We start from the raw sequence: 22,474 nt of genomic DNA, 5'->3' as shown, positions 1-22,474 counted from the left end.
CTGTTTTTGCAACCCTATCATAATCATAAATTAGACCTTCGTTCCTCTCTATATGTGTTTTTCGAGTGTAGCTCCTCTCACCTTAGTTATCATTGTCTTGACATTGTATCTCAATGCATCTATATTTCTCGTCATGTTTGTTTTTATGAACATGTGTTTCCTTTTGATATATTTGAATAGATTGCACAATCCTCCTCTCTTTCCTTAAACCAACTCGCCACTATCCTCCTACCCAATCTGCTACATTCACCATTGTTTCACACCACTCTAGACTACAAAACCCACCCATGTGTCTCTGTTGCATGCCACCCACTCTCTACTCACCCACAACAACACCACACCTTACCTCTCTTATCACCACATGCATATTTATCTAACCATCCCACTGCATGTACATATAGGCGTGCGATTCCCTTTGGTTTCTAGCAAGACATCTCTGTTGTTGTTGGGTCACCTTGTTGTCCCCCTTTTCCTTCACCAATTTCTTCCAGTGACACCTCTACTGTAAACCCTTCAACTACGAAAACTTCTACCTTTGCCTCTCTGGTTGGACTGAATTTGATGGTTGATTTCTCTTTAACTGTTGCAGCAAGATACCATTTTTCCGTCCTCTCTTCCTGCCTCGCCGTCCATAGTCAGTAGACACCCTATGGTCCTTCGTCAGCAACAACAAGTCTGGTTGTTTCTGCTGTCGCTGCTACTCCTTCATCTTGGGTAATGTCCTCTCCTACCTCTGAACCCATTGCATTATCTGACAAGTATGAGGTTTGACATGATGTTATGCGCGATGAAATTCAGACCTTGTGCTCTAACCACACCTAGTCTTTAGTTCTCTTTCATCCTTCGATGAATGTTGTTGATAGTCAATGAGTGTACCAAAATAAAATGTTGTGTTGATGGTAGCATTGAGCGCTATAAGATGCGTTTGGTTGCTAGAGGTTTTACTCAGCGAGAAGGCATTGATTACTCTGAAACGTTCAATCTGGTTATTAAGCAGACAACCATCAGATTAGTTTTTTTATTGCGATTTCATGTAATTTGAAGATCCATCAACTTGATATTCCCAATGCTTTCCTCAATGGTGTTCTTACTGAAGAGGTTTACATGAAACAACCTTTAAGTTTTGTTGACTCTGCTCTTCCATCTCACGTGTGCCGATTGCACAAGTCCTTACATGGTTTAAAACAAGCATCGAGGGCATGATACACTCGTCTGAGTGATTTTCAGCTCTCGATTGGCTTTCTTGCCTCCAAGGTTGATAGCTCCTTGTTTATCTTATCTGTTGGTACTAATATCTTTTATCTTTTGGTGTATGTTGATGATATCTTGCTTATGAGCAACAACTCTTCTATGTTTAACCGCCTAATACAGTTATTGAGCTCAGAGTTCAAGTTTCGTGACTTAGGTGCAATTCATTATTTTTTGGGTATTGAAGTTCAGTCCACTGGTTTGGGTTTGATGCTACGCCAACACAAGTATATTATTGACATCTTTACTCGGGCTGGTATGACTTCCTACAAACCAATTGATACTCCAGTTTACTCGGGCTGGTATGACTTCCTACAAACCAATTGATACTCCAGTTTTTACTTTGAAAGTTACCATACTACTAGATGTTTTGTTTTCTAACCTTACAAGGTTTTGTCAAATCATGGGTGCTCTTTAATATCTCACCTCCAAGCGCTTAGAAATCTGCTTTGCTATTAACAAAGTTTGTCAGTTTATGCATGCTCCCACAGATTCTCATTGGGCCGCCATTAAACGTATTCTTCGCTATCTTAAAGGTACGACATCCTATGGCTTCCATATCACTCGTAGTTCCTCTTTTGCTCTATATGGTTTTATGTATGTAGATTAGGCAGAAACTATTGATGATCAATAATCTACATGTGGTTACCTTGTCTTATTTGGTCAGACGCTGATTTCATGGAAGTTAAGCAAGCAACGCATAATTGCCCGTTCCTCTACTAAGGCTAAGTATAAAGCCTTAGCAGACGACACTGCTGAGGTTATCTGGCTTCAGTATTTATTAACAAATTTGCAGATTCTGTCTGCCTCTGCTCCTATCATTTGATGTGATAATCTTGGTGCTACTTATCTATCTGCAAATCCTATCTTTCATGCTTGTGCTAAACATGTTGAAGTTGATTATCATTTTGTACGAGACCGAGTTGCAAAGAAAGAGTTTCAGATTCGTTTTATCTTTTCTCAGGATGAAATTGTAGATGTCATTACTAAACCGTTTTCCACTGCTTCATTTATTGCTTTTCGTTATAAGCTTCGAAGCGATCCTCCACCCTTGACTTGAGGGGGCATATATATATACACACACACACACACACACACACACACACACACACACAAGAATTCGTGTAGGATTATTCTAATGTTGTGGTTCCTACAGTTACTACCATGTACTGTTTCATGCATATAAATGAGAAAGGTTAGCTAAGAGATAAGTCAAGCCATTTTATTATTCTCAACTGTGATTAATTAATTTAGATGTGATCTTGTATTGGGTAACAAAATTTTAAATGCATAAAATAATTGTTGGTGTTTTATAATGCATTATATTTATATTAGTTAGGTAATTTTGTTATATGTTTTTCTAATTTGTGTTCATTGTTTCAATTTTTTGAGATACTTTTTTTTTTATTGTGGGTTTATCTTGAGGAATTATTGGTTTGGAGATAATAACAAATTTTTTTTTTGAAAACTACAACGAATTACTAATGAAATATCATGTCGAAAAAATAAATAGTGATTGATTTGTAAAGAAAAAAAAGAATTGTAAAATTTAATTTTTAAAAGTGAATATTTCATTGGTATTATAAATTATCGATGAAAACAATATAATAAAACAAACATGACAAGATATTTTGGATGACAATATTCTGTTGGCAATCACTAATTACCAATGAGATTTTTTCTAAATATTGACAGATATTCTATTAACTTTTCTTAATTTTCTGGTTGCGTGACTGTCGCATGCCACAAAATTGTTTCATTAATTGTTTTATGATTTCCTCAAATATCAATTCATATGAGAACCGACCCAATCCATTGTATTCTTCGTATTATTGAAGGTAATCTTGGGTTTTTTATTTTCTTTTTTTATGAATGTTTAGAATGGTAGCTTTAGAGGTCAGACATTTTTCTATTTTTCTTTTATAGGTCAAGGTGGTTTAGGTCAAGTTTAGAACCCAAACCCTAATCTTTAAGTCAATGATTTGATCGCTTGAAAAACATTCAAAATAGTCTTAAAATTTGGGAAATTCCAAGTAAGTTATTATTCTGGTTTGATTAAATTTATACTTTAGTTACAACTTTTAAATGCCGCAAAGAGCATTCAATTAGGGTTTTAGATTAGGGATAGCAAGAGGCTCTGATACCAAATTGAGAAATAATTAGGAGGCTTAACCTAATAGTTAGCCAACCCTTTCTATATATATGAGTAGGGCAATATACAATAGTAAATGTGGAGATTACCACATAAGAATATGACTACAATATTTCCTATATAGTTACATTCTATAATAAGCCCAAAATAAACATGCGAAACATAAACAAGTGAAAGAAGTTGTCATAAACTTGAGAGAAACGAATAAGGTTGCTAAATTTACTTTCAATTTTGTTCTTTTCACTATCTTATAATTATAATGATCACATAATTTTTTTTTTTATTTATAAATTTATCAATATATTTATTATTAATAGACTCATCATCGACAATAAATTGTCAACAAAAGTTTTTTTGATATATTGTTTTTGTTCCCGAGTTCATGGATTACCAGTAAAAATATTAAATCTGTTAGTGATATAAGGTAACTTGGAAATAAGTATTAAGCATAGTAATGGTTCTCTGAGCTATGACGAGTCGTCCTTTTCTCTTTGCATAAATCTGTGGCTGGGTGAAAATAAGTTGTTGGCTAGCATTGAAAGGCACCGTTAGACATGTAGGAAGCTGGCATAAAATGTATGTAAGCTAAACTTGCACCAATTGAGGTCCTCCTTACCTGAAATAGTGGAATGCTCACTGGTTGGTTTCTCCGCTATTGAGTTGAAGTCTTAATGGTGAAGGACAGCCTTTACGGATCTGGTTGTTTCACATGATACGAGTCTTATTTTGTCCAATAACTCCATTGAAAGATAGTAGCTGCTGCGGGAGAGTGGCAGGTTTTTCACATTGATTTCCATCTTATAGATTATTGATTACCATTTTACTAGAACAGTAGTTCCACTTTTGTCTACCCACACACTCAATAATTCTGCTATGATAATGTAAGGAATAAATGTGATGCTGACGGTTAAGCCTCGTTTTGGGATTCGGCAATAACAGCCTCTTCCTCAATCTCAGTTTGAGGATTCAGGTGATGGTCACCTGTTCCTTCTACGACTTTGCTTTTTATAACGGGCAATTTCTGCCAAGGTTAAACTAAGAAAACATCGTCATGTCTGTTAGTTTCATACACGATGCATGATTTGCTATTCCATGTTTTAACGGCCTATCTGACATCTGAAGACATCATTTGAGCCATCATGTACGTAGTATGTTTTCTTGGAGGTTGATGAAGTACTTCTCATGTGGCGAAATAAGATCATGATTTTCTTAGTGCTGAATCCTTTGACCTTATAATTTCCTGTCATTGGATCTGAACAGATCTTCACCTCTTAAGCAAAAACCATTTCCTTCTCTTCTTTTATCTGCCTAATTGTTCATGCTCTTCCATTTAGAAGTGATTTTATGCTCTTTCCCTTTCTGGTTCTTGATCATTTTAAGTTAAGGAGCTGTTTCCATTCTGAATTTTCCTTCTTATAAGCTGGTCAGTATGGAGAAATCATTCTGAATTTTCCTTCTTATAAGCTGGTCAGTAGGAAACAACCTAGATTGTAATTTTAATTACACAGACCAAATCAAGATACATTTGATTTATAAGATATCGAGAAGCCATCAACAACATATGACTGCAACTCCTCAAGACAAAGGCCATATACAAACTATCACCATCAGCAACATACTCCAGCGATATTTGATCATTGGGTAGTAATCCTTTAATCTTGTATATATTAACATTCTGCTGGTGCAACTCCTAAGCAGCGTTGAACTGGTGATCAATTCAAGAGGTACGTATGATAGCTAAATCTCACAACTCCAATTGATCAATGATTTTACTTCTTCGGCACCCAGCATCCATGTAATCCATAAGGTAGACCGTAAGGGAACTTTGCTCTTGCAATCTCTTCAAATGTGGATCCGTCAAGTAACAGTGCGTAACCATCTCCATTTTTCTCACTGATCATGGAGATCAGCACACCTGCGACCATTTCCATATAATTAATAATTAAAAAGAAGATTTAGTCATGAAGTCACTGGCTAAACTTTATTTTTTAATCAATATTTGAGGTGTTTGTTACGTTAACAAGACTCAAATAAAAAAGCAATATCCAGAAGTGATACTCTTATTGAATTTTGTTGATTGAATTTTTTCTTCTTCGATATAATTAGGGTTACAGAGGGGGGAAAAGCATGTAGCTCGTTTAAGAAATCGTCTTTGGACGAGTCAAACTCCTTGTACAACATCGATGTATATTTCTGATAATATGTAAAAAAGAAAACAAGTGTTTCAGTTAGGTTTTTTAAAGGTTTTCAATGGCAAAGGAATAGACAAACCTCAATAAATGTATAGAACTGCCCTTTTGAGCCAAGTGGATCTCATATTTCGAATTAAAATGTTTGGTAAACAAGAAAATGTGATAGCATTTACTCACCATCATCCTCTTCTGTAGCACCTGGGCGAGCCACAAAAAATGGTTCCGAGGGCACAGCACCCTCTTCGTACCAATTCTTTGCCTTCTTCTCGAACAAATCAATCTACATTGGTATTTACCAAAAACAACATTAAAATTAACTTTCGAAGAAGTTAAGCAATATTAAACCATTTGCATGAAATTATAAACCATTTTTTAAATTAAAATTAAAAAACCAATTGCAAGAAATTGAAAGTCAAAGGCAATATATATGTATAGTAAGTAATTTTGGTAGTCGTGACTTTTACCTTAGTGAGGGTGTTGGGGAAGTTACATGGGCGTTGTGCTCCACAAGCATAAGCATATCTATATTTTTTGCCCAAATATGCAGGGTTAAAGCTGCACATGTCCATTCCTTTCCCATGCTCTTCTGGGTCCAATGCTGCCTCCAATTTTCCGTATGGGCTCCCATCCAAAGGAATTATGAACCTCCCGACCCTACGTACATATACGTGCACCACTAAATTATTAATCTCTCCCATGCATCTAGCTAGTTGTTACTCTATATCATGGCATCAAAAACAGCATTTTCTTTGTTAGAGAAAGTAAATTTCTTTATATATATAGTTTCAGCTCAACGTCATGCATAAGCTCATTATCCGAACTGAAGAAATTAAAAAAAAATAAGTATAATAATTAATTGTGGAGCATCTACATAAAGAGGACAAATTAACTAAATGATGATAGAATAGTTTTTGACGAACATATGCATGTCTTTGTTTACAATAAGCATAACATCATTGACAAAGAATAAATTAACGATAAAATTAAGGGAGATTGAATAATTAATTAATCAATTACGTACCTAGCATCTGGCAAGACATCTTCACCCATAAAAGCCCGAAGATTTTGTAGCCTAAGCCTCTCCAAAATAGTCGTGTCCGCATGATGCTCACAGCAATCGGCAATGATGGCAGTCACCCTCCCATCTTCATCTTTCTCTTCATAAGCATTGATGAAATGGAATGTTACATATAGAGGCACTTCCACACTTGCCACCTTCAAAAATCCCAAAAAATAATACCATATAAAATCAAATCTACCCATAAATTAACTTGCAATATGATTAATCATATGACCATTAATGGTCCTGATCATAATTAATAATGATGATGATGTAAGAGAGGAGAGAGTGGACTTACTATATTGCCACTAGCTTTACACATAACATGCATAAACCCTTTGGAATCCGGGTGCCACTCAAACTTGTACAATGGTGTGGGCTCAGCTTTTAGTAGATTTTGTGCACAATATCTCAATGGCATTTCTGGTACTATCACATAATGTTCAGTAACCGGAAACGAGTGGACCCATCCGGGAGCAGGCCCTCCACGACAATCCACCCGTCCGATTACTTTCCTCTCGTTACTTCCAGGTTCCATCCTCACCACCAAGTATCCAGGCTTCAACAAATCAGGCAACAAAGTTAAGAACTCAGTGTCTGTCACAATTGGATGCGCCGAATGTATTAGACCCCCTAGTGAATCACTATATTCAAATTTTCCTAATGTGTCCAATGTGTTTGGATCAACAATTATTGACCCTTTTTGTGTTTCTGTTAAGCAAACAACACGTCCATCGCCGAGCTTGACCACGCCAGTGTTGGCGTTATCAGTCAATGATGCCCCGGAGAAGAGGTTAGCTAGTTCTCCTATGTAGGCGAGGAAATTATCAAACTTTGGAACCTCAGAGAATTCACGGTAACATAGTTTGTTGTTGTTCTTCGCAGCCTTGTAAGCCTCCGATTCGATTTGGCGGTGGCCAGCGATTAATCGACCATTTTCGAAATGGAGTCTGACTAATGTGGCATAGCCATCGAAAAGGTGCCGGAAGTTGTAGCTTCCTATGTGCCACAGGCCTGGACCATTTCTAAGATACGTTCCATTCTGCATGAAATCAAATTCAGGAGATTAACCAACACTAATTAAAAAAAGGATTTAAATTTAACTCTTCCGTTTAAGGTCAGGAGGTACATTTTGTTTTAATTCTATATAATAGTAGTGTATATTGTATGTTGTATGATGGTATGATATTTACTTGATTTACAAAGTTTGGAAAATCTTAATATATATGGATGCGCACTAGCTAGATCTTACATCTGAATGTAGGACAAGGAATGATTTGAGCCCCACGATCAGTCATATAGTATAAATAAAAGGATTATTGTAAAATTAATAAAATATGGATTCTTTCCTCCCATATCTCGGACCAGTTACATGATAAAGCTATTTGTAGCTCATTTTATATGCTGAAAAAATAACGAATTAATCTCAACCTAACAAATGCACGAGGTTTTCATGTCATGTAGCGTAACGTAAGAACATAAGAAGAGAGGATTAACAAATGAAAATCTTGATGGTAAGCTGCTATATATCTTTCTGTGTATGAAAATGTGTTGATGATGAGAAAATAAATCCTTGCCAAAGGAATTTCCTTGCTAGTCATATATATATATATAATGTCTGTGATAGCCGTACAGGTAATTGAAAGATTTTACATACCAGCCATAAAGGAATTTCTCCTTCAACTGCAAGCTCTCCTTCCCATCTCTCTTGCTGGACACTAGTCCATGCAACATGATTCCTGTCACCAGCAAGTTCCTTCTCTAGTGATGGAATCACGGTTGGTGCTTGGGTTGCAACTTTAGTGACCACTGAGTCTCGAGGGTCACGTTTTCTTGCGAAAATACCCTTACCAAAGGAAAGCCCTTCTCTTTTGCTCTCATACTGATCAGAAACCATTGCATTTGATGGTGAAATGCAGCGACCAAGTTTGGCTGAAAATGCCAAGGAAGCCATGAAATTAATGAAGTTATATTAAGAGAGTGAATTGTCTTAATTATGTAGTAAGATGGTTTTGAGATTGCTAGGGCTGTAGAATGGCATGTATTTATAGGAATACCCAGAGAGACATACAAAGTTGGATAGACATGGGGATTCGTTTTTGGCTTCTTAATTAGTGGAATTCCATTCCACTATAGGCCACTGCTTAAGTTATTTGTCCTTTTTAATCTATAGAAATTAATCAATCTAGTGTGGGTGTACTCTATGTTAATGAAAAAAAAGATGCTCCTGGCTTGTATATCCAAGCTCACTTGACTTCTTAGACGTAAATATATATGTTCAAATCTTCTAAACCGATGTAGCGCTGGCACATATACAATTAGTAATATATTAGTTCTTTTAAATTGTTTAGATTAGTTTTTATATTTATTTAAGAAGTTGTAAATTTATTAGTATTATAGAATATATATATATATATATATATATATATATATATATATATATATATATAGAAAATAGTATAGAATTACTTTAGTGTTGTAATCTCTACCTTTACTATTGTATACTATCCTACACATATAAATAGAAAAGATGACAAACTAATAGGTTAAGCCTTCTATTATTCTCAACTTCAGAACCCTAAATAACTTAAAACGCTTTTTTCTTCTCTTTAATGGGCCCTTCTTTTTGGCCACCGGTGGAGACTCTCTGCCTCTGCTGCATCACTGGTGCAAACCTTCTCCTCTACTACACCACCATTGCAGACTTTCTCTTCTCCATTTACACTGGAGGCTTTCCCTGCTCCTGTCATGCCTCTACAAAACTTGTTCTCTTTCTCTGTTCTGCACTCTGCTCCTGCTGATATTGGCTGGAATCTTGCCACCATGGATGTTTCAAATTTGCAGACTTCTGCTGCCGTTGCTATTGTCGTTCATCTTGCTTTAGTGGATGCTATTGTTCCACTCTCCAATACCCATCAAGTTATTTCTCTAAAACTTACAAAACACAAATTACTTGTATTAGCGAATATAGATGAAGCCATATCTCTTTGGACAAGGTGTTTTCCAATTTGTTAATGGCTCCTTCTCGTGTCCCTCTCCTCATGTGGTTGCTGATGATGGTATTTCTATTTAGGTTAATCAATTTTTTCTTCGTTGGAAATAGCAGGACCAACTTATTATAAGTGCACTGCTTTCTTCGCTCTTAATAGATGTTCTCCATCTTGTTGTTGACTGCCAAACTTTGCATTATGTTTGATGCACTCTTGAGCAAGCTCTCGCTTCTTTGTCTAATTCTCGTATTATGCAACTTCATGGTTCTTTTCAAGATCTTCAATAAGGTGATGATTCAGTCACTAGGTTTATCCAAAAAGTTAACGCATTATTTGATGAATTAGCCACTGCTGGCCAATAAGTTTCGCTATAGGACTTTAATTTGTATATGTTTCGTGGTCTGCAAGGTGAGTTCAAAGATTTGGTAACAAGTCTCGTGACCAAGGCATAACCTCTTTCGTTAATCTCCTAACTCACAAATTTCTTCACAAGACCTTCCTTCAATCTATGGGTTATGCTGTCATTAGTGCTCTTGTACTTCCCACGCCAAACCAACTCCTTTCAGCTATTGTTGCCCAACGTCAGTCTTCTGGTTCCTTTGGTAAAGGCAAAGAACGATTTCAGGAAGGGTGGCATCCCAATTCTAGCAACGGCAGAGAACACAGGTTTACTTCCAGGTCTGATTTTTAGAGCTTCAACGGGCCTTCTAACAATGACTGGAGGCAGGGAAATTGGCAGTGAATTAGGGGGCAACATGGCTCTTCATAGTGGTCTAATGTCTGGTGCCAGTTATGTCAAGTCTTCGGCCACTCAGCCCTTCAATATGCTCAACTTCAGTGCCATGGCCAATACTCTAGTGCAAATCTGGCGCTGAGCAATATTTTCTAAACAAGTTTTGTAGATTGGTTTCCTGACACTAGTGTTAATCAACACGTCACACCTGATCTTGCAAATTTGACAAGGTCTGAACCATATCTTGGTAATGATCACTTACATGTTGGTGATGGTAAGGGACTTCCCATATCTTATATTGGTCATACTAAGATACATACACCACACCATACTTTCACTTTCTCTAATGTTCTTCATGTCCCACATATTAAAAAACCTTTGCTTTTGGTTCAAAATTTTTATCTTGATAACAATTTTTATTTAGAATTTCACCTATTTGTGTTTTATGTCAAGGATCTCAACACTAAGGCACTACGATTTTCCGGTCAGAGTAAAGATGGTATCTATGTTTTGACCAAGTCTTCTGTCACGTCAATTCCTCAAGCTTATTGGTTTCTGCTTCTACTGATCTATAACATTGTCAACCGGGTCATCCTACTTCCTGTATTTTTAATTTTTTAGTCTTAAAATATAAGATTGCTTGTAACTCTAAATGCCTTAATTTTCAGTGTCAAACTTGTCCATTAGAAAAATCATTGTGTCTGTCTTTAGGACCCACGAGCCACAAAACTTCTGCTTCACTTGAATTAATTTTTAGTTATTTTTTGGGTCCACTCCTCTTTTTTCATTTGATGGTTTTTGCTATTTTATTTTTTATGTTGATGCACATACAAAATATATATGGTATTACCCTCTTATTGCAAAGTCTAATATTTACTATGTTTTTCATCAATTTCAAACTCTCGTTGAGCGTCAATTTTCGCTAAAAATTAAATCTGTTCTAACTGATTGGGGCGGTTAATATCGCAAGTTATTCATTTTCTTTCAGACCATTGGTATTCATCATCGTTGACCTCATACTCATGAACAAAATAAAACAGTTGAACGTCGTCATAGGCATATTGTGGAAACTAGTCTTTCTCTTATATGACAGTGTAAAACACCATTAAGATTTTGTAATTATATTTTTGAAATCTCTGTTTATCTTAACAATCAAATGCCTACTCTTGTCCTAGACAATAGATCTCCTTTTGATTGTCTTTTTAATGGTCTCCTGATTATCATTTATTATGTATGTTTGGGTGTCTTTGTTTTTCATTTCTGCATTCCTATCATAATCATAAATTAGACTTTTATTCCTCTCCATATGTGTTTTTAGGCTATAGCTCTTCTCATCTTGGTTATCGTTGTCTTGACACAACATCTCAACGTATTTATATATCTCGTCATGTCTGTTTTCATGAACATGTTTTTCCTTTTGACAGATCTGTATAGATTGCATAATCTACCTCTCACTCCTCTAACCATTCCGATCCTACCTTTCTACCTAATCTCCTTCTCTCCCCATTGTTTCACTCTCCTATGGATTGTAGAGTCCACCCATGTGCCTCTCCTTCTCATACACCTGTTTCTGCTCATCTGCAACAGCTCGAAACTTCACCTTGTCCATCACCACATGTATGTCTATCTAATAATCATGATGCAAGCACAGGTATAGGTTTACCCCCTCTTCTTTGCAGCATATCAGGTATGTTGTTGTTGGTTCTCCTGGTTGTCAATGACCAGTCTGCTGCTTCCCAATTACTACTGCTTCCCAATTGTTTGCCAATGACCAGTCTGCTGCGAGCTCTGCCTCTATTGTGAGCTCTTTCTTAAAGGGATGTGTTAGAGAATAATATAAATTATATCTTGGGACCTCACATAACAATTTAAGCATTGTGTTGAGATGGTTCTTTGACGATTAGAGAAAGATTATTTAAAAAGAAAATATTTAATAATACAATTTTGAATTAAATATTTAAAAAGAAAATAGTAATTGTATTCCGTATAATCTTGTTGCTTATATTTACTTTTTTTTTGTTAGGGCTCTCTTATATTAATTTAGACCAATTAGTCTTGTTAATGGTTTTATAAGATCATAACTAAGGTGTTGTCTACTAGGTTGAGAAGGGCGATACATGAAATTATTAGTCCAAATCAGCCAACTTTTATTATATTTTTTTATAAGCAAAAAATTAAGCTAGGAAATGGCAGAAACAACAAACCAAAATGACACGAACAACAAAAACAATGCAAAAGCATATCCCATGAAGATACAAGACACTGAATAAATACTAAACAAAAATCTATCCTATAGTTGAATCCCAAGACACTGAATAAATACTAAACAAAAATCTATCCTATAGTTGAATCCTTCTTCAAGACATAAATCTTTATAACCCCAGCGACCTTAAGGAAATTAAAAGTTTCAACCCCTTATATTGGACGTACTGTTAGAGTCAGTCTTAACAATCCTTTTTATAATAAATGAAATTTATTATATGAAGTGAAATTGTTAATAATCCTCAAATAATAAATGAAGTTTTTTATAGTATGAAGAAGTAGCGAATCTAAGGACTAATCTTTAAAATTGAGTCTTCATAAAGTATTTGATTTAGTTTCGTTGGACAACTAGCTCTAAGTTATGAATTTTAAGTGTTTTAGGTTTAAACGACATAGATGGATTTCACAATGTGTTAGCACTCCGTACTGGTTTGTATGTTTAGGTTTTTGGGTTGCCTACAACAATGTAATGTATCTAGAGGAATTTAAAAAGGCAATCCATTATCTCCATATCTTTAAGCTGGCTATGAAAGGTCTTTCAGTCCTGCTTAATAGAGTGGCAGCTAACGACATCTTCAATGGTGTTACTATTTGGGTTTGAAGGTTAATTTCCACCAAAAAATCTCTTATCGGAATTAATATGGACAATGATTTCTGTCTTGGTATAGCTGATTTACTGAGATGTAAATAAAGGTCTACTTGGAGACTGGTGATAGAGAAGGTTTGGAATCATCTTTTTTTCTTGAAAAAGGAAGCTGCTCTCTTTAGATAGAAATTTGTTCTTAATTAAGTTAATGCTTTATAGCCTCCCTATATACTTATATATACTTTGATATGATCTAAGTAAAGCTAGATTCAAATTTTGGCATAAGATTTCCTATCGTAAAATTTTACGCTATTAAGCTAAACTTCGAATCAAACCGTTGAATTGAGCTAAAACTTTACCAGAAAATTCCAGAGGTATTTTGCTATGCTGGGGTAAAATTTCAAGTTAATCAAATTTCAGGAAGGCTTTGCCATATAAGTCAAAATAGGTTGTATAAATTTTATCATTTACTTACTTTTGACTTGTGGACTTTCTATTTGGCAATGATCATTTTCCTATAAAGATGTGCAAGCTTGTTTTGGAAATTTCTTAGTTTTACAAGGATCTTTAATGGGTTGTAACATAATTTTCAAGTGTGGCAACGATTCATTAATGGTCCAGAATTATTTTCTTATAAAGATGTTTTGTTCATCCTAGCTATACAAGGAAAGAATGACTTGTGGTATTTAGTGATATATTGGTTTCTAGGATTATTGGGCAATATTATAGGCTATAAATAAACCTTATATTAGAATTGTATTGTTTTCTTTTCTTTTTCTCTTCTCACAATAGTATAGGGAATTAACTTATGATTTTTATTTTTATTATTTCAATTATAGCCTAATACTTGTTTGAGCCTAATTAATAATTTATTTTCAGCTAGGATTTAAGGCTTGTTTAGATTAGGGTTTAAGCTTACTAGTATAGGTTTTGAGTTAGTTTTGTAAGCGAAACAATTCAACTCACAAGGGTAGATCCATTATGATGAATTTTTTTAAATACTTAAACTCTTGTAAGCCTAAGTTCCAAAAACCTTTTGATCAATAATAATTCTGAACTTTTCAGTGTGAGAGATTCTTGCATTCTTGAGTTTTTGAACGAACTGAATTTGACTTATTGAAGATTAATTGGCTTCGTGACATTATTCAACTTCATTCCAATAGTTTTGGTGCCTTGAGATAGTTTTCTATTATGTCACACTCTTATTGAACCTCTTTTAGGTTTTTAGAATCAGATCTCAATCTTTTTTTTTATTATCAAATGTAAGTATTGTATAGATCAAAAAGAGCAAGGCAAACTTGCAGTACAAGCTGGAAACCAGCAATACAAAGGACATACAAAGAGCATGAACATCCCTTGAACAAATCCAGGCAAAGGGAACAGGTTCCCTTGAACAAACCATAGTAAGATCAATGGGAACAGGCTCCCTTGAACGAGCTAAAGGGAACAAGATCTCATAAACAAAGAGCATGAACATCCCTCATGCAGGGAACAGAAAAAACAAAAAGCCTAGGGGACCATGCTCCTACTAAGCCGAACCAGAAGCCACTAAACAGCAAACCAGCGCCAAGACGGCCTAGACCAACTGATTTCCAAGCGACAACACCAAAGGGCGGCCATCCTTAACACCAGCAGACCAGCCCTGCACTAGCGGCAGCATAGTAGCAGTAGCGAACCAGCAGCCTAAGCATGTGAGGAGAGAGCCTCACCCAGGTTCACAGCAGCATCAAGCCCCTGCAAGAAGGCAACCAAGCCACCGACCATTCTTCATGACCTGCAACAACAACCAGCAGGACCCAGAAGCAAGCAGACCAGCAACCTAGCAGCAACCTGCAGCCGAAGACAACAACTGCAGAAGGCAGCCAGCTAGCAACCAACCTAGGAGAGCTAGAAGCCAGCAACAATAAGCCCAGCAAGCAAATTATCTCACCAGGGCAGCAGGAACCGCAAGCAGCAGACCAACGCTAGAACACAAAGCTAACACAGTCACAGACCCAAGAAGGGCTCCCAGGAGAGAACAGGCTTCCCAAAACAAAGCAACAAGAGCTGGGGGAATAGACTCCTACAGCAAACATAGAGCAAGAAACAAGCCTACCAGCAGGCCACAGCCATCAACGCAGCAGGCAAGAAAAATCCAGCAGAATGGGCAGCAACAGCCTGCAACCCAAACCAGCAATACAAAACAGCACAGCAACAGGCAGAACTATGACTGCACCAACAGGAAGACAGGCCATCACAGTAACAGGTAGAACTATGACTGCACCAACAGGAAAACAGGCCTACAAAGGCAACACCAGAACAACATCCAAGCTACCACAACCAAGCAGCCCGAATCCAAAACAGGCTTCCCAGTAGGGAAAACTCCCACAAAGCCCATAGAATAGGGCCCAGCAGCCAGAAACCAGAGGCAACAAGCCAGCAAAAAATGTAAGGCCAGCAAACAGAACCAACAGAGGGAGGAAGGAACCAAACCAGGGCTCCAACAACCCAGACCAGCAAAGCAATACAACACAGCATAAACTGCAACATATAGGAACAAAATACCATACAAAAAAAAACCCAAGATAGACACAAGGATATATTCCTTGGCCAATATTCCACAAAAGCATAATATTTCAAAGGGAAGAGGAGGGGTTAAAAGTTGTGCAGCCCTGAATCCTGGAGTCAACCGAGGAGTGTTTGGAAGGTTGGCCACGCATTCCTAATGGCTTCCCCGGTCGACCAAAGGTAGAGATGGCAGCAACCTTGCTTCTTGTCAAGTATTACCTCCTTGAAGGCGATGTTGCGGCAGCTGCAATGCAATCTTCAGATACCTGAACGACTTGAGGAGAGCCAGAAGGAGCATCAGGGGATCCTGTTTGTAAAGCTAACTTTGCCCGCTTACATACAGAACGGCCTGTACTCTTGTCAACAACCACAGCTGCCTTAGCAGCCATTGGGTCCATTGCTGGTTCACCTTGAACTTCCTCCCTGGTTGGCTGTTTTTCAACTGCTTCAGTGTCAGCTGAGGTATTAGTGCATCCAGAGGGAGCAGGAGGTGGTGGAGGACTCTTTTTGCGCTTGTGACTGAAAGCTTTATTGCTTGCAGAAGTGGAGTGACCCAATGTTTTGCACTGCTTGCAGAACCTAGGCAGTGATTCATATATCACTGCCTGTGATTTGGTAACACCATTGGGGAGGGTGATATCAATCGATGATGGTAACTCAACAAGCAAATCAATATCAATCAACACGCGGGCATAGAAAAGCCGAGTCATGGAGGTTGTTGGAGAATCTAAATGCACTGGTTTTCCAATCACGCTGGCCAGTTTAGAAAGACATAATGGTGACAAGCACTGTATCTCAATCTTGATTGTGGGTTGCATGACCATAAAGTTCGCATCATACTTTTTATCCCTTTTCAAGGTGCCTAATGGGGTGGCAACTAAATTTATAGAATCAGATCTCAATCTTGATTGTGGGTTGCATGACCATAAAGTCCGCATCATACTTTTTATCCCTTTTTAAGGTGCCTAATGGGGTGGCAACTAAATTTATTTCTCTAAAGCGACTGTTCCTATAAAGCGGTGATTTCGATAAACAAAAGAGTGTTAAGTTGAATGGAACTTTTTAGCTCGATTAAAGAAATGTTATGGAGTTTTATTTACTCCAATTATAGGTGAACCTTATTAGAGGGCTATTTATGCTACATATGTAAACCTAAACCAATGATTTGTTGCCATTGAAGAAGGTGTTAGAATTGTCATTTGAATGACATTGTGACTCATTTATGGACTAACCATTGGCATAACTAATTGGCATTAAATCTTCACTTCCCTTATCTTTTCTCTCTTGTAGAAAACAAGGCTTTTAAAGTGGCTGATGCAGGAAAATGGTCTAGCTCTATATAGAATTAGAGCTTACTGTAAAGAAGGCACTTTTAGAATTGGGAATTGGTGTAAGAAAATTATTCCTTATACTTTCTTTCTAATGTGCAGTTTAGTATAGATTTATTGATAGACTGGTTTGGATCCATAAGGTTTACTCTATTAGAGAATATTATAAATCATATCTTGGGGTCTCACCTAATAGCTTAAGTTATTGGGCTGAGATGATTTTTTTGACATGGTATCTGATTAGTACTTAAAAGTGCATTTTTATCAAGGTTTTATATCATCATTTTGCACTTAAAGTATCAATAACTCCTTAACTAAATCATGTTTTATAATAACATGTCTAATAATATAAGATACCTTTAATTTTTTGTAAATGTTCATCTTAAATGCAGGCTTATCACATAAATGAAAGGATTGATTGATGAGTTTAACTACTGAAATTAAGAAGACAAAGAGAGGGTTAAGCTTAGAAAAGAGATGCTGGTTCAGTCCAAACTGTAACACTGTTTAGTTATTGGGTCATATCTAGAGCTATAGATTTTGGATTTCAATTTGGTTTATATGGCTAGAAAGCTAAGACATAGGCCTAAAACATTCATGAGGAGTTCAAGATTCAATTCTGCTGTTTGGAAGTTCAAATCTTAGCAACAACAGAGAAGTTAGAATCTGTCCTGCAGCCCAGACACTGTTCAATGTTCAGCCTATATCTCGAGTTCTAGAAGTCCAAATGCACTGATTCTATTTTTTTTTAGAAAGCTGAGACAATTTCCTAGAACTTTTATGCGGACAATTTGTTGAAATTCTGATGTTAGCAATGATGTTTTGTTCAGACAAGAAGATAAAGATTGTCACCAAGTCAAGATGTGGCCACCCACTCAACAATCAGTCATCAAATCAATAGTTCTAAATTTTGGCCTATAAAAGGAGGCATTTGCAATGCATTTAGGGATCTTGGTTTTCAGATCATGTTCTTGCTCTCTTTCTTTATATTTTTGTAATGCTTAAGTTTTGCTTATATTAATCTCTTGTTTATGCTTTTCATTTCATTTCCTTTACTTAGTTAATTTATATCTTATTTATGTTCTTATCTTGTTTATTTATGTTTCTCTCTTTTATTATGTTTAGTTATGTTTATTATGTCAAGGTGAAAAGGTTACACTAATGGTGTAAGAATAAGTATAGTATAAACTCAATATGAACTTTAATGTTTGATACTAACATGTTTTGTATTTGTTATCTTGTTCACTTTTAATACTTTGCTTGTTAAATGGTTAATCTAGATTTATGTTGTATAACCCTTGGTATAACAAATACTTGGCACTTTTATAGCCCAACCGTGTGGTATAAGCGACACCTGTGCTATGAAAGGAACTTGATTTGTTGTTAACATAAGTAAGCATCATGAATACCCGACAACATTTACAAGTATTAGCATTATTCGAATAAGATAACTAATATAATCATGTTAACAATCCGATTGGTACCTTCTTTGTGTGTGGTTTCCAGTTGAGTAATAAAAAGAGTTTATACTATACTTGTTTGAAATACCATTAGTGGATCCTTTAACCTTGACAATTATTTTATCCTTGTTTAATCCTTATATCAATATCACATTTCAAAGCTCTCTTCAACTCCTTTTCTGTTATTATCTATTTCATTATTTGTAGTTTATACAGTTAACCTCCCTATGGTTCGACCCCGGTCTTGCCCAGTTATTTATTACTTTGACACTCATACACTTAGAAGAAGACATCAATCTTTTGGTCGTGTCAGTATCAGACCTTTAATGATCAAACTATCACAAGTTTGAATCTCAACAGTCTCATTGCAATTTTCAAGTCCAAATAAATTTTATTTGAGGAAGAGTGTTAGAGAAAATAACACAAGTTTCAAGTCTCAATTGTTATTTATATATCACATTTTATATGAGAAAAATGTTAACATAAGTTACATGATTGTAGTTTTGTTGTATTCATAAGATTATACTAACAATTCAATTATTAACCATGTGTAAATTGTTTCTAGTGATACTAACAGGTATCAATTATCACCTCAAAGTAATCGAGAGAAAAACACCAACAAGATATTCACCTGAAAGCTTAAAGAATATAAAGTATCTCATTACTCATTATGTCTCCACCAAACACTTATCTTATGTTATTCAAGGTCTTGTGAATCAAATGCTAGTTATCTCCATTCCTACAATGGTATAAGAAGCACTGAATGATCCCCAAATAGGTAGAATCAATGACTAAGGAGATTTAAGCACTGGAAAAAAAAAATCAAACATGGGATGTTAAGCCCTTACCAAAAAGAAAGAAACATTTTGGATATAAAGGGTATTCATAGTAAAGCATAAGCTACATGGCACTATTGATCGATATTGTCATAACCTAAATTTGACACTATTTGCTTTAATTAATTTTTTAGGGGGTTAAAATCTAGAAATTAAAAGATCAAGTACCAACATTTGATTAAGGGTGTGATTTGTAAACTTTTGAAAATATTAAGGATTATAATATGTTTTAGTTTAAACAAACTATCAAATAAAATTCATTTTCAATTTTGAATCAAATTTAAATTTGAAAAAAAAAATTATTTGTGCTTGCTTAGGACTGTGAGACTCCTGTGTTATAATTTTATAAATACACATTTTAGGAGATAAAATGGGAGATGAGCAGACAAAAAATCTCCATAGAGAGCAGATCTAAACACAAGAAAGAAAAAAAAAGTCATTCATTCATCTCTCTTGTCCCTCACTATCACTGAATACATACATAAAACCAAGAGAATAAAACACACCAGCCTTATCTCTCCTAGCCATACACACACAAAATAAGAGCTAACTTCTTTTGCCTTCTATTTCCCAACAAAATAGCTCATCAAATCAACAACACTTAGCTACAAATCTCCTGTCATTCCAACCATAATCAACTTCATTTCTTCTTAACCACAATAGCAACCAGAAGTCTTCTAAACCAACCTAACAACATCTCTTCATACCTATGACAATTTCAGCAAGAAGTAGTATTGATATCGTTAACCTCATCCCAGTCAAGACTTGACAACAACCACCATCAAATGATCTTTTAGCAACGACAACCTCATCTTTTTCCCTCTTTGTCAGACACTAGCCCATGCACGCCAACCATCTGTGACAGCCTCCTCATCCAAAAACCAACAACAAAATCTCACAGCCTCAAAACCATCACCGACCGACACTTTCTCCTCAACCACAATGCAAGGCAGTCTTCACAATAGATCCATAACAACCTAACAATAACAATCAGAAGATAGAAGAAGAAATTATAGTAGAGACACACACACAAAGAGAGAAAGATATAAAAATAAAAATAAATAAAAAACTATTGCCTTATATTTTGATTTCTTTGTTTTGTAGGTGGCAGTGTTCACATCGCCAGTACAGGAAGAAAGAAGAGAAGGAGCATAACCTGATCTACCTATTGTGTTCGTTTTACCAGTAACAGTGCGTGATTCCAAGCGCCACCATTGTTTTTGAAACTTTGGTGACTCCAACGGCTCTTCTTCACCGTCCAACAATAAATTTTGGATGATATAATGTGTTTTGATTACATGTGATAATTGTAAGTGTTACATGATTTTATTTTTTAGCGTTTGTTAAAATAAACAACTGAAAAAGGAAAATACCAAAAACAATTTAACCATTTGTTTTCTTAGAAAAATTTGCATTATGACCAAGCTAAGAAAAAAAAAATCTTTTGCATAATTTAGTGTTTGTTATGTTTAGCATAAAAAACAACAAAATAAAACAAAATATTTTGCATGTTTTAGCATCGTAAAAAATATGTTTTTGAAATTTGTATTTTGGCATTAAAAAAATGTGTTAGTTTTACATGTATTTTTGAGCTTGATAACAAGTTTATCAAGCTCATTAAAAGCTTGGTCCAAAAAAATATCTCATTGGGCCTACATATAAAAAAATAATAATCCAAATCCATTACTTTTTAATTTTGAAAATAAAAAATGACAAAGTGTTTTGAGTAAAACGATCCAAAGCCTATTTTTACCATTCTTGCAAGTCCAATAACCATTGTAGAACTCAACCCATGATTGTTTAAGGTAAATGGATTCATGAAGAATGTCAACCCTCGTATTTACTGGCGCCAATGTAAAAAATATTGATTTTGGTATTTGATAATTCCATAGTCAAGAATATCAACCACAATATTTACTAACGCTAGAGTCAGGAATATTATAGGCAGACCATTAATAGCATAACACAACAGACCCTTAGCAATTTAATACAAAACCAGTAATGTAACTTATCTTAGATAAACGCTTTAGGGGTGATAGTATTTGTAAAACCCCGTAAAAAAAAGAATTGAACCAGCCAAAATCAAGAGGAAACATGAGGAAACCGGTCAAAGGATAAGAGTATCTAGCATCCAAACACAACCTACCTCATTTAAAAAGGGGTATAATGCATTGAGAGGGAAAATAGGTGACTTTTCCTCTCCCCTAAAACTGACAGCACAACCTTAGTTGCAGCCCCTTGCTTGTAAAATTTCCATCCAAACCACTCTTTCCATGTCACCCTCATTAAATGCTTGAGTGAGAGGAGAGTTGAAAAGTGAAAAGAAAATACAAAAAACATAAAGAGAAGAAAAGAATAGAGGGCCGGTTGGAACAATAAAGAGGAAAGGGACAAAAAACAAAAAGGAGGAGAAGAAAACCACCAAAACCTCCCCCAAATCCTAACTAAAATCATGTGGTAAGAGTAACCTTATACTCATATTTGTTATTTTGATATTTTAAAGCAAAATGAGAAGGAAACCCCAAATGAAATGACCTAGGGTTCTTGCACCCTTGATTTTTGAAAATTAAATAGAGAGATTGGGAAATTGGGATGGGAAGGGTATAATTTCAGATTCCAAACAAAAGAAATTGATGCATATTAAAGAACAAACCCTAACTAAAGCCAACCTGTTGAAGGGATGAAAAAAAGGATGGAATGAGATGATGAAATGTGTTAATTGTGACCTTAATAAGCACTTAAGAAAATGCTTGAGTTGAAACAATTTTTTTATATATGCTAATGCCTTATTTTAAATCATGAATTGAAGAACTTGTTTGATTATGAACTTAGAAGACTGATGTATGATAACATATACATGTTTATAATGGAAATGATAATTTACATGAGTAAACTAGAAGAGAAGAAAATGTTATGTTCGGCCAATATAAAGAGCAATGGAAACTTTTGTATGATGAATATCCTTATATAAACAAAATAAATGGTAGAAATTGAACTCATGTGTAATGTGAAATTAGTTATTAGCTTGTGTTATATGATTTGTAATGGTATAATTGAGAATGATGAAATAAACACTTGAT

At 35.5% G+C, this 22,474-nt stretch overlaps 1 protein-coding gene across 1 annotated transcript; it reads right to left on the bottom strand.

Annotated features, from left to right (window-relative positions):
* Positions 1-4,872: 4,872 nt before the first annotated feature.
* LOC7462922 (carotenoid cleavage dioxygenase 8 homolog B, chloroplastic) lies at positions 4,873-8,654 on the bottom strand. Its single transcript, XM_002324761.3, has 6 exons — positions 8,310-8,654; positions 6,951-7,694; positions 6,614-6,807; positions 6,057-6,246; positions 5,770-5,872; positions 4,873-5,315 (listed from the first exon to the last, which is right to left on the bottom strand). The coding sequence occupies exons 1-6, from the start codon at positions 8,604-8,606 to the stop codon at positions 5,170-5,172; spliced, it is 1,674 nt and encodes a 557-aa protein (XP_002324797.2). The 5' UTR covers positions 8,607-8,654; the 3' UTR covers positions 4,873-5,169.
* Positions 8,655-22,474: the final 13,820 nt, after the last annotated feature.

Source organism: Populus trichocarpa, chromosome 18, assembly GCF_000002775.5.
Source record: "Populus trichocarpa isolate Nisqually-1 chromosome 18, P.trichocarpa_v4.1, whole genome shotgun sequence".
In the NCBI taxonomy this organism is placed as follows: Eukaryota; Viridiplantae; Streptophyta; class Magnoliopsida; order Malpighiales; family Salicaceae; genus Populus; species Populus trichocarpa.
This window is presented reverse-complemented; position numbering and strand designations above follow the sequence as displayed.